General features: G+C 37.3%; 2 protein-coding genes across 2 annotated transcripts; both read right to left on the bottom strand.

Annotated features, from left to right (window-relative positions):
• Positions 1-481: 481 nt before the first annotated feature.
• Positions 482-1,439, bottom strand: LOC659095 (acyl-CoA Delta(11) desaturase). Its single transcript, NM_001319267.1, has 3 exons — positions 1,319-1,439; positions 764-1,283; positions 482-713 (listed from the first exon to the last, which is right to left on the bottom strand). Exons 1-3 carry the CDS (start codon positions 1,437-1,439, stop codon positions 482-484), a joined length of 873 nt encoding a protein of 290 aa, NP_001306196.1.
• A 465-nt stretch (positions 1,440-1,904) lies between these two features.
• On the bottom strand, positions 1,905-11,208 carry LOC659179 (fatty acid synthase). Its single transcript, XM_965506.4, has 14 exons — positions 10,048-11,208; positions 9,622-10,000; positions 9,301-9,504; positions 8,022-8,981; positions 7,099-7,449; positions 6,830-7,053; positions 6,430-6,784; positions 5,165-6,386; positions 4,842-5,117; positions 4,391-4,556; positions 3,880-4,345; positions 3,674-3,829; positions 3,218-3,623; positions 1,905-3,164 (listed from the first exon to the last, which is right to left on the bottom strand). The coding sequence occupies exons 1-14, from the start codon at positions 10,118-10,120 to the stop codon at positions 1,905-1,907; spliced, it is 6,498 nt and encodes a 2,165-aa protein (XP_970599.3). The 5' UTR covers positions 10,121-11,208.
• Positions 11,209-11,232: the final 24 nt, after the last annotated feature.

The raw sequence follows: 11,232 nt of genomic DNA, 5'->3' as shown, positions 1-11,232 counted from the left end.
GGTACGACCAATAATTTATGAGATATTGGTCAGAAACTGTTTCAAGGTACTACCTTGGAATTCTGCAATTTACTCAAAACTTGAGACTCGTACTAACAGGAAACTTATTTCAATGGAAAGGAAATGACGAGAGCTTTTTGCAAATACCACATTTGCAAAGGTACTACCAAAAGTCACCGGCAAAAACATTGTATCAAAAATAGTTGTGTTTTTTTTAAATACTTTAACACAGAATTGTTAACCTAGACTTTCTACACCAGATACAGAATTTCCTGAAGAATTCAAATTTGTTTTTGCTTTTACGGTTCGACTAATAGTTTTTGAATTATTGATAAGAAACGTAAGGTACTAAAAAAACAATTCTGCCAGTGTTCTCAGTCTAAATATTTTAATAGAAAGAAAATTATGTCAGGAATAAAGGTGTAAATAAATAAGAAATCACTTCTTAAGTTTTCTTTGGTACTGTACGGTACTACAAAATTTATTGCCCAGTCCTCAAAACCCGCTTCCTGATCACATCCAATGGTACCGTTTTCAAATCATAGGCCCACCCAATCTTCGCCATCAAATCAATGAAGGCAGTACTCAAATTACCATTGTAACTGTCCAGTTCCGCAGCCTTATAATCCCATGGGAAGGTATGATGGTAATTGTGCCAACCTTCACCCATTGTTAACTTTGCAACAATTTGATTTTCTGATGGTTTAATAAACCTACAATTTTTTTTAGCTATTTTTGTAGTGGTACCAAAAGTAGTACCAACCTGTCGTAAGGTTTAAACCCCCATAAATGAGCCGCACTGTTTACCAACCACGTAAAATGTAAACTTATCAAATACCTCAACATACAAACACAAAACGAAACATAAAAATTCTCCTTCCAGAAGTACCACGGTACCATTGTTGGTACGACAAAGCAACAAAGCGGAGCTAAAACATGGTAGTACTTTTTCTGAAAACGTACCACTGGATCATTTTCTAAATCACTCAAATCAATCAATTGACCCTTCATTTTGACTTGTGGGTGTTTGCGTACTAGTAACCAACCCATATGGGCGAAGAAAAAGCCACGTTTAATGTTATGTGGGTCAGCATCGGTGTCGCTAAACTTGTGATGGGCACGATGGTCACGTGCCCATTCGTAAATGGAATTTTGGAAACTTATAGTTTGACACAGACATAGAAAAATTCGGAGAGGGAGTTTGGCTTTGTATGATCTATGAGACCATAAACGATGGACTCCGGAGGTAATCCCTTGTCCAGCTAGGACCAAAATCAAGAAGGCTACGAGAGTTAATAACAATTCTTATGGTACTTACCCCAAAATATAGTTCTTAAATTCGTTTGAAAAGTTATAAAATAGTACCACCCTTGAAGGGCTATGGCATGGTAAAGGATGAAGAGAATGACGTTGGGCCAGACGATGGGTGTTTGAAACATTGCGATGGACTAGTGATGGGTCATGGGTACTTTACTTATAAAAGGATGTGTAATTTTCTAAGACACGCAAACAAATTACAGAAAAGTACCAAATTAAAGTGTGTGAAGAAGCAAATTTAATGCAAAGTTTTCATACAAAGGCAATTTTGTTTTCACGGTACCACCAATAATATTAAAAATATCAGCAAAAAAAATTTCAAAGTACTAATAGTTCTATAATACTAAAAAAGTTTAATCGCTAAACAAAATTTACTTTTATGTCCTGCTTAAAATTTTCGAATTAAAAAAGTGGTACCTCTAAAGAAAGAAATGAAACAAAACAATATCACAAAAAAAGTATAAAATAAAAAATTATTTGTTTATTTATTTTTATTTTTACTTTATTTTCTTTATACTTTTTATTTTATTGTATTTTTTTTGACTTTTTTTATTTCTTTGTGATGGGCAAGAGAAATAAGACAACAATTACTCTTCAAAAATTTTATTCAAGTCATTTGCGAGTTCGCCTTGTTCCAGCATTGTCGTATGGTCACCTCCAACTGTCATAACTTCGACTTTGTTGTCACACAGTTGTGCCAACTTGTAATCATCATCCATACCACCAACTAATGGTACTTCAGCTTTGTACAATTTGACGAAAGATTTGATTTTTTCGCCACCAAAAGTGTAACAACGAACCGCTTTAAACCTTTGATGAAGTGTGACAGCAGCTTGTTTTTCCAATTTATGTTTTTCTGCTAAATCTTCAGGAATCAACGAAACGGCTCTATTAATACGTTCGTCAAAATTTGAACACTTTATTAAATCAGTTTTGGATTTTTCGAGCAAGTCAAGTGGTAGTACCGTGCCTAAAATATTGTAAAGTAGCATAGTTTCGGTTTCAGCTTCGCTTTCTCCAGGTGCATAATGTTGAATTGATTGTTTGGTGTAGTGAGGGGAGCCATCAAGTGCCACTATTTTACCAACAAAACCTTTTTCTTCAAGTAGTTGGGCTAGTTCTAGTGCTACCAAGGCACCGAACGAATAACCAACAAAATTGAAGTTTTTCGCAGTTAATTGACGTTCAATCAGTGGTAGAATTTTAATCGCTGTTTCCCGAATGGTACTTTCGGGATTTTTGTAAGAGTACTGAACTCCCAAAAGTCGCGATTTTAAGTTAGTGGTCAAGGGATCGAGCAATTTTAACACTCCTTCAATCCCTGGGAATACGAAAATTAGTGACTTGGACGTGGTGGTACCTAAACTTGGGATGGTAACAAGAGTTTCGTCACAATTCTCTGGAATAAATTTGATTAGGGTTTTGGTTCCTTGGGACAATTTCTGCTTGTTTTGGTCTTGGTTTGGCGAATTTTTGCCCATTTCTTTCAATCTTGTGAAAGTTAAGTTTCGGATTTCTTTGGCCGAGATAAAAATTTCGAAATCTTTTTCGAGGATTTGCATAACTTCGGTACTCATCATTGAGTCCATTCCGAGTTCGGCCAAAGTCGAGTGGTGACTGATGGTTTTCAAGTCTTTGATTCCTAAAATTGTGGCCACAACATCGACCGCACTGCCACTCCCGAGTCTCTTATCGCGTTTTTCTGCCACAACCATTGACGAAACCACTGGATTGTCTTGGTTTAGGAAACGGTCCATGACGTTAAGACAGCTGGAGATTTTCTGTTGGAGAGTTCCTCCAATCACTAGTTCCTTGTTGTCTTTTTGCATTTTGGCAACAAGGCCGACCTAAAATTTGTTCTTTTTTTCACACACTAATAATAGCGGAAGAGAAAAATTACGTCTCCAATTGCTCCCCATTGGATGGCCAAGGCTGGAAACCCTTCACTTTTTCTTTTTTCGCAAACTCGCTCCATGATCGAGTTGGCCATGCCATAATTGCTCTGTCCTATGTTTCCACGTCCGCAGGAAACGGACGAAAACACGACGAAAAATCGCAAATTCGGACACAAATCTCTCGAGACTTGGTCCAGATATTTGGTGGCGAAAGCTTTCGGTGTGAGAGAAATCCGGAAATTTTCTTCGGTTTGGTTTTCGAATAATTCGTCCTTTAGGACAACAGCGAGGTTGAAAATTGCGTCAACTGGAGCCAACTTTGTGGCTTCTTGAATCAATTTGACGCAATCGTCTTTTGACGAAATGGTGATTGTGGAAATGTTGACTCGAGCGCCGTATGATTGCCAGATCCTGAAGTGGGATTAAGTGATTAATTGGTTTTGGATTTGGGATCGGATTACTTGATTCGTTGCGTTTGATAACCGGTTTGGACGCCAGTTCTTGAAGTTAAGACGAGGTTTCGAGCTCCTCTCAAGACCAACCAATCGGTTAATTCTAACCCAAAACCGCCCAAACCACCAATTACGATATAACATTTCTTGGGATCACAATAAAACCTTTAAAAATTCAAATAACTCAAGTATAATTTTTGGTACTGCTAACCTACTTTGGGTATGCTTTTATGAGCTTTGGTTTATCGGTACTTTCGTCTCGTACTTTTAATAAAACCTTACCAATGTGAGTACCACTCATCATATACCTGAAGGCAGTCTCAACTTTATTACTTTCAAAAACCGTTCTTGGCAACGGTTTAATGTAACCCTTTTTTAACCCTTCATCAACTTTTAACCAAAGCCCAGTTTTCCGCTCTTTAGTTTCCTTAAACAAAGTATCCAACATAATCCCATGATAACTTGCCTCCTTCTCCAACAATAAAAGTTGAAGCGAATTATTATTAACTAAATCAAATTTGCCAATTTCCATAAATTTGCCACCTCGTGCCAAACACTGGACCGAAGTTTTCAATTTCTCTTCAGATAAAGAATTCAAAACAACATCAACGCCACGACCTCGAGTTTCTTTCAAAATCATTTCTTTGAAAGAAACGTCTCTGGAATTTCCAATATGCCTCTCTAGGACAAACAATTAATCACAATTTGATAAAACAGAAATAGTACCATTAATTTCCGGAAAGTTTTTCTTGAGAAAATCACGTTTTTCTTTGGTACCAACAGTCACAAAAACGGTGCATTTGTGGGCAAGTGCCACATTAATGGCCGCCAGACCTACACCACCAGTACCAGAATGGATCAGAATTGAAGTACCAGCATTCAAACTCGAACGCTAAAAATTTTATTTATTTTCAGTAAACACTTTTTTGTAATCGTTTAGTTACAATTATTATGTATTGATATCTATGTACTTAAAATTTTAAAAAATGGTACCGCCAAAAAATAAAACCAAAATTGCTATAATTCAAGTTTTATAATAATTTATCTCGAGTATCCAGATAGTTAAAGTGGTCTGTGAAAAATCTATTTTTTTGTTTTTAATAGTACAACATCTAAAGTACCAACACTAGGCTTTTTCAAGTTTTATAGTATTTTTTAGTAAGTAATTTTTTCATACCATTAAAAGCGCATAAATCACAGTTGCGTAAACCACCGGAACTGTTGCTGCATCTTCTAAAGACCAGTGAGGTGGTACCACCCAAGTCAAATTTGGATCGGAAGCAATTAAAGTCGACAGGGCCCCATTTGAAATAATCCCCATCACATTTTGACTATTTTTGCGCCCACTAAACTCAATACCTTCGATATTTTCCTGATTGATCCGATCAAGAGTTACAGTAATCCTAGCTGAAGCAGTCATAATATCTTTGAAATTGATGGCACAATAGTTACTCTACAACTGGCGAAATTATGGCCAAAAATCGCAATCGTGGTACTTACAATGACCAAATCTAGGTCACTATTCACAGTTAAAGGTCCTTGGACCCATCTGAGTGTTGATAAGTCACCTCTGGAACCACACGTCACAAAGGAATGTTCCCTCAAAACCTCCAGTGAATCCTCAAGGCGTAAATGTCGGTACGTCCCCCAAGTACCATTTTTATAAACACTGACAGCTAAATTTTTGGCAATTTGTTGGCTATAAATTGGGTCTAGTGAATCAAAAACTGGAGCTTTGTCCATCATAAAGACACAAATGATGCGACCACCTCCAGGCTCGCGTCTCAAACAATTGATCAAACCTAAAGTACCGTCACAAGGGTACTCACTATAAAGTACCAAATTATCATGTGGTAACTTTTGTATTTCTTGGACCCAATTGAAATTATCCGAGCTAATCTTTACAAAATTGTGACTCTTAACAGGTTCTAGTTTCTTACAAAGTACCAATTTTTCGCCGCTAGTGGTACTATAAGTCGTGACAGTGACTACATTCGTAATTGGACTAAAATTCACATCTTCGCGGCTTAAAATATAGCCAGTTTTGCTCAAACTGGTTAAAACCTTTTGTAGTACCGTTGAACGTGACAGGATTTTGGTACCCACAATCAGGGATAAGTTACTTTCGTTTGTTAGACTATAATTTTCGATTTTTACACCTGGTACTTCTTCCAAGACATGTTTTGTGGAAATGATCAAGTTGGGGTGCACCACTGGTACGTCCTCTAATGCGTTGTAAATCAAAGGCATTAGAAGGGTTTCAGGTACCACCTCATCAACGATTTCGACCGCTTTGAACAGTTCCTCCATCGTATTTTCGAGAATAATTTGAGTATTTACACGTGTTATGGTACTCAAGTCCATGGTACCACTATTTGGGACAAAAACATACTTTTCGAGTACCGGTTCTAGAATTTGTTTGCGTTTTGAAATAGGACTAGCATAAAGTCCTGAAATTTCAATCCCGCCTGATTTAATCAAGTTATTGTTCTTGTAGGCGTTGATTGGTACCACTTGGCCCACTTGATCAATAATTCGCAAGTGTTCAATTGGGTCAATTACAAGTTTATTAATACCAACAGGAACGTAAAGATCTCTCGTGTCCATTTGGAGGATTTTAATTTGTAACATTGTGTCCATGAACGCAACCCAGTTATTGTCCCATTTGAGTACTCCACAAGTCGCCTCAGTGTTACACTTGACTAGGTTTTTGAACAACCCTCTAAAAACATATTTAGACGAAGTACCACAACCAAGTGACTTACGTGTAGTCGTAACCTCTCAAATGTAACTCTTTGTAGATATCGTACTGATCAAGTACCACCTCTGATTGGTTTTCCACAACTTTAAAGGTACTTTTAAACGGTTTCAAGTCTTGTGGAGCTTGAATTCGTCCCGTTACCACAATGGTATCATTCTCCATTATTTCGAAAAACCCACTTTCACGTTGTATGGAAACCACAAGGTTCAAAAACCCAATTTTTGGTACTATCGTTGCTCGAATAAATTTACAATTTGTGAAAACAACCGGGGCAAGTTTGGCTGAACGTGTTAGATGATTTTCAGCGTAAATCACCCAAATTAGGTACAAATAACCAGTGGCGGGGAATAAATTTCGACCTGGAAACGATTTGACTACTAGTACTACTTCCAGTTTGGACTTACCATCAATTACGTGTCCTTCTATATACTTATCGGCTTCTTCCTCCAAGTTAAATACCACTGAAACTGTTAATTTTTCGGCTTGAATTTTACATTCTGGAATCGGCCATTTGGTCTCATGGTTCCATTTGATCAAAGGCGACAAAAATGGAGTAGTACGCCGGACGGGGAACTTTACCTGGGGGTATAATTGCCATATTTGGGGGTTGTAATTGTTTAGGTACAATCTACGAAAGAAAAACAGTCAAGGTAAAACTTTGAAGGGGTTGTACCGGCCCAAAAACTCCAAAAACTGCTCAGGGTTAGTACCAAAAGGGCCAGAATCTGTGAAATCACACACGAGTGAATGTTTTGGTACTACGTCAAGTCTCTCGAAACCGTTTGACGTTTCCTGAGATTTAATCCGCTCAAGGATTGTCTCAAGGGACGAGTTTTGGTAGTACTGTGATATGAGTTTTGCTTTAGAGCCATCCAAAATCAATTTGGCATCAATTTTTAGTACTTTTAGTACGTCTATAATTCCTAACTGGACGTAGGAAGATAGTAAAGTTGGGTCTTTAACCTGGTTTTTGTATCCTTTTAGTGTTTCGATGATTTGGTCATTGCCCAGAAGAGTACCGATTCTATAACAGTACTTACATTAATAAGCAGTCAATAATTTTTTTTTAATGGTTTAACAACATATTTGTTAAAGTATGTAAATGTCGAGTTAAAATTATTAAAATTAAAATAAAATGTAAAATTTTGAACTTTTTTTCTAGTTAATAAAAAATTATTTAATCCTTCAACAACAAAAAATATATCTCAAAAACTAAAAATCGTGGAGCAAAACCGTTTACTCCCGGAAATTTTGCAATTCGTTTTTCGTATGAATGCATGTACTACTTTTTTTACAGCATTTTTAAAAGTTTGATTTTTGTTAAAATTTTTCAGACTAATACTAGTTTTGGAGAAAATTGAGGAAATTAGGTAAAAAGAAAAAAAAATCATAACTTAAAAATCGTTTTGAATTTAGCGATTTTCTTAACGCCAGTCGATTCCCCGGATTATTTTACGTAGGTTTACGTTAAAATAATTTCATTTTTTCTAATAGTTTTGGCGTAATTAAAAAAATTCAAAACCAAAAATTTTAGTTTTTAGTAAAAAATTCATAACTTAAGTAATTTACGTATTATTCTCGTTTTCGCCAACTTACCTTCGAATCGTCTGTTCAAAGACCGGAAATTTTAAGAAGTACCGCCCCACAGTTTGGTACGACTTATCCATTGGTCCGAATTTAACAAACAGTGGTACTTTTTCAAGTGGGCAGGGCCGTACTGATTCACTCAGAGGCCCCTTTTCGCCTAAAACAACGAATCCTCGGAACGGATGTTCCGAGAATTCGTGTTTGAAAACATGATGAACAAGTGCCACAAATTCAACATCAAAATGTTTGCTTTTGAGTTCGTTCAAAAACCCCCAAACTGCCATTTCCGTCCTTCCACTCACACAAACCAATCGTGGCATGCCATCTGTCTGTGCCACATCCTCCCCCCATCTCTGTACAATCACGTGACAGTTACTTCCACCAAATCCAAAACTGCTAACTCCAGCAATAGCGTTCGGACTGTGGAGGGGCGTTTTTTCGGTTACAACCTTTAACCGGCCATCCACAATTCCGGTTATGTTTTGCTTGACTCGGTTATAGTTGATATTAGGTAGCAAGTAACCCGAGTGCATGCATAAAATAACCTTGATGAGGGAGGAGAGTCCAGAACCGGGCTCCGAATGCCCGATGTTTGATTTAACCGAACCGATGTAGAGCGGTTCGGTACGGTTCTGTGCAAGGATTGTGTCAATTGCGTTCACTTCTTCCACGTCTCCGACACGAGTTGCGGTTCCATGAGCTTCGAAATAGCTCAATTCGTTGGGATTAATCCCACTTTCGGCGTACATCTCTTTGAGGAGTTGGCCTTGGATGGGGGATGAAGGGAAGGTGATTCCCCCTGATTTGAAACCATCGCTGTTTTCTTTGGAGTGGAGGATTTTTGCGTAAATTCGGCGCGCGTTTTTCGATTTTTGCAAAAATAGACAACTCATTGCTTCGGAACGGACGTAACCGTTGGCTTCTTGGTCGAAAACTTTGCATTTGCTGTCAGGGCTTAAAACACCCAAGCTGCGAAAAAAATTTTTTTGATGCTCTTTTCGAAATAATTCAGTTTTCAGGTCGGATTATTTAAAGTTATTATAGCATATTTTGACGAATTTTTGCTCAAAAACAAACTTTTTTTTATTTTGAGACAAAAAAATCTATCACTTTTTATTTATTTTCTGATTTTGTGGTTATTTTTGACTTTTTTTGACACTTTTTCGAAATACTTAAGTTTCTGCTTATAATTTCAATGACAGATAAAGAACTTGTCTGACAATCTGTGGTAATTTGTTGATGCGTCATTTTAATTTTGAGTGACTGTACTACTTTTTTGGGTTTTTACCGGAAAAATTGCACCGTGACGGCAGGATGAAAGGTCAGATGACACGTGGCAACGATGGCATTTTCGCATTGGTCGCTCCTTAGGGCCTTAAGGGCGTGGTCAAGGGCCACTAGACTGCTACTACACGCCGTTTCACAAATGTGGCTTGGGCCCTTCAGTTTGAAAAAATAACTGAGACGATGTGCCACCATACTTCGTAGCAAACTAAAAAACACAAAAATTTTGCACTTAACAAACGAGTGTTAAAATGATCATTTCAGCACTCATTTGAGTATTGAAATGAAAAATATTTAAACACTCATTTTGAGTTTAGTGAAGTACCCAGTCATGGCAAACTGTTGTGGTTCGGTTACTTTGGCAAGAACTTCAACTTCAGAGTCGTTCCAGGAATAACCAACAAAAACTCCCGTTTTGCTCCCTTTCAACTCCTCTGGATGAATTCCAGCGTCCATGATTGCTTCAGTCGTGATTTCCAGGAGTTTCCTCAAACCCAGATAAAGCGTCTGGATCTGGCGATGGTGTATTCCGAAAAATCCCGCATCGAATTTGTCAATGCCCTGAAGAAGGCCGGCTTTGAGTGGCAATTCTGGATGATCGACCTTGAAGCGTTCCTTCGATTCGGTCAACATGTCCTTTTTCTCTTCTAAATTTTCCAAAAATTCCGTCACATTTTCACATTTGGGGAATTTACCCGAAATTCCTGAAACGATTTTGTCATGGAATGGGTGAGGGATTTAGGGGAAGTACCTGAAATCACGACTTGTTCGTCGGGTGGTGCACTCGACAACCACTTTCCATACTCAAAGTCGTACCGATTCATCACGATTGATTAAACCGGACAATTGGAGTCATTTTGCTTTATATAGCTTTTCGATTTGCAGGTGATTGAATTACAGTCAGGTTCAGGGTCAGAATAATTCAAGTGTAATGCAGGAAATGCAAATTTTCAGTATATTTGTTGACGTATTTGTTTTCCATTTATAAAGCGAACGAAAGGTTAAGTGTGACGTAAATTAAAGAAAATGCAATTTTGTAAGAACGAAACATTGCAACACCACGATTTTTGGAAGTTTTGTAGAGAATTTACAAAGCTTTCCAGTTGTTCAAACCTGAAGAGTCTACGACCAACTGGTCCAAAGTTATTAATGTGCCATTCGGGTGCAAAAATCATTTTCTGGATCTGTGAATTACTAGGTAATTTTTCACTTGACTTGGTAATTAATTATCAAAAAACAATCATTTTTATGGCATCTGGTAGAGAATTTCCTGGGCTTTCCAGTGGTCTAAACGCGAAAAGTCTACGATTATCTGGACCAAAGTTATTGCTAAAATTCCTGTCTTATGTAGAAATTTATTTTTAGATCAATGAGTCACTACGCAATTTTTCCCTGACTCGGCAATTAAACATCATAAAACAATGACTTTTACTTCACTTGATAGACAATTTCCCAAGCTTTCCAATGGTATAAACTGCAAGACTCTACAATTACGTGGTCCAAATTTATTGCCATTTTCCAAGCTTAAAAATCTGTTTTTGGTTAATACGTTGCTAAGCAATTTTTTGCCTGACTCGGCTACTAGACATCACAAAGCAATGAGTTTTACTTCATTTGATAGAGAATTTTCCGGGCTTTCCATTGGTATAGACGGTGAAAACGTGCGACCATGTGGGTCAAACTTATTCCTTCCATGTGTTAATTATTTTTTGGACAAATGAATCGCTAAGTAATTTTTTTGTTTTACTCGGCTACTAGATATCCTAAAACAATGGTTTTTACTTCATTGGATTGAGAATTTTTCGGGCTTTCCAATGGTACAAACGGCAAAAACGTGCGACCAAGTAGGCTAAAGTTATTGCCAAATTAATTTCGGGTGTATTGGATCAATGAGTCACTCTTGTATTAACCAGAACGCAGTTATCACTTATTTGTT

The sequence above is a fragment of the Tribolium castaneum genome, chromosome 8, assembly GCF_031307605.1.
Source record: "Tribolium castaneum strain GA2 chromosome 8, icTriCast1.1, whole genome shotgun sequence".
Lineage (NCBI taxonomy): Eukaryota > Metazoa > Arthropoda > Insecta > Coleoptera > Tenebrionidae > Tribolium > Tribolium castaneum.
Note: the sequence above shows the minus strand (reverse complement) of the source record. Positions and strands in the feature narration are given on the sequence as shown.

Bases quoted from the DNA above. Each gene is read 5' to 3' on its own strand.
- LOC659095 (NM_001319267.1), bottom strand. From the start codon at position 1,439: ATGTTTCAAACACCCATCGTCTGGCCCAACGTCATTCTCTTCATCCTT. The intron at 1,284-1,318 runs GTAAGTACCATA...TAACTCTCGTAG, and splicing joins TTTAAGAACTATATTTTGGG to CCTTCTTGATTTTGGTCCTA. The intron at 714-763 runs GTTGGTACTACT...AAAAAATTGTAG, and splicing joins GGGTTTAAACCTTACGACAG to GTTTATTAAACCATCAGAAA.
- LOC659179 (XM_965506.4), bottom strand. From the start codon at position 10,120: ATGAATCGGTACGACTTTGAGTATGGAAAGTGGTTGTCGAGTGCACCA. The intron at 6,785-6,829 runs GTAAGTCCAAAC...AATCGTTTCCAG, and splicing joins AGAAGGACACGTAATTGATG to GTCGAAATTTATTCCCCGCC. The intron at 3,624-3,673 runs GTAATCCGATCC...ATCCCACTTCAG, and splicing joins TATCAAACGCAACGAATCAA to GATCTGGCAATCATACGGCG.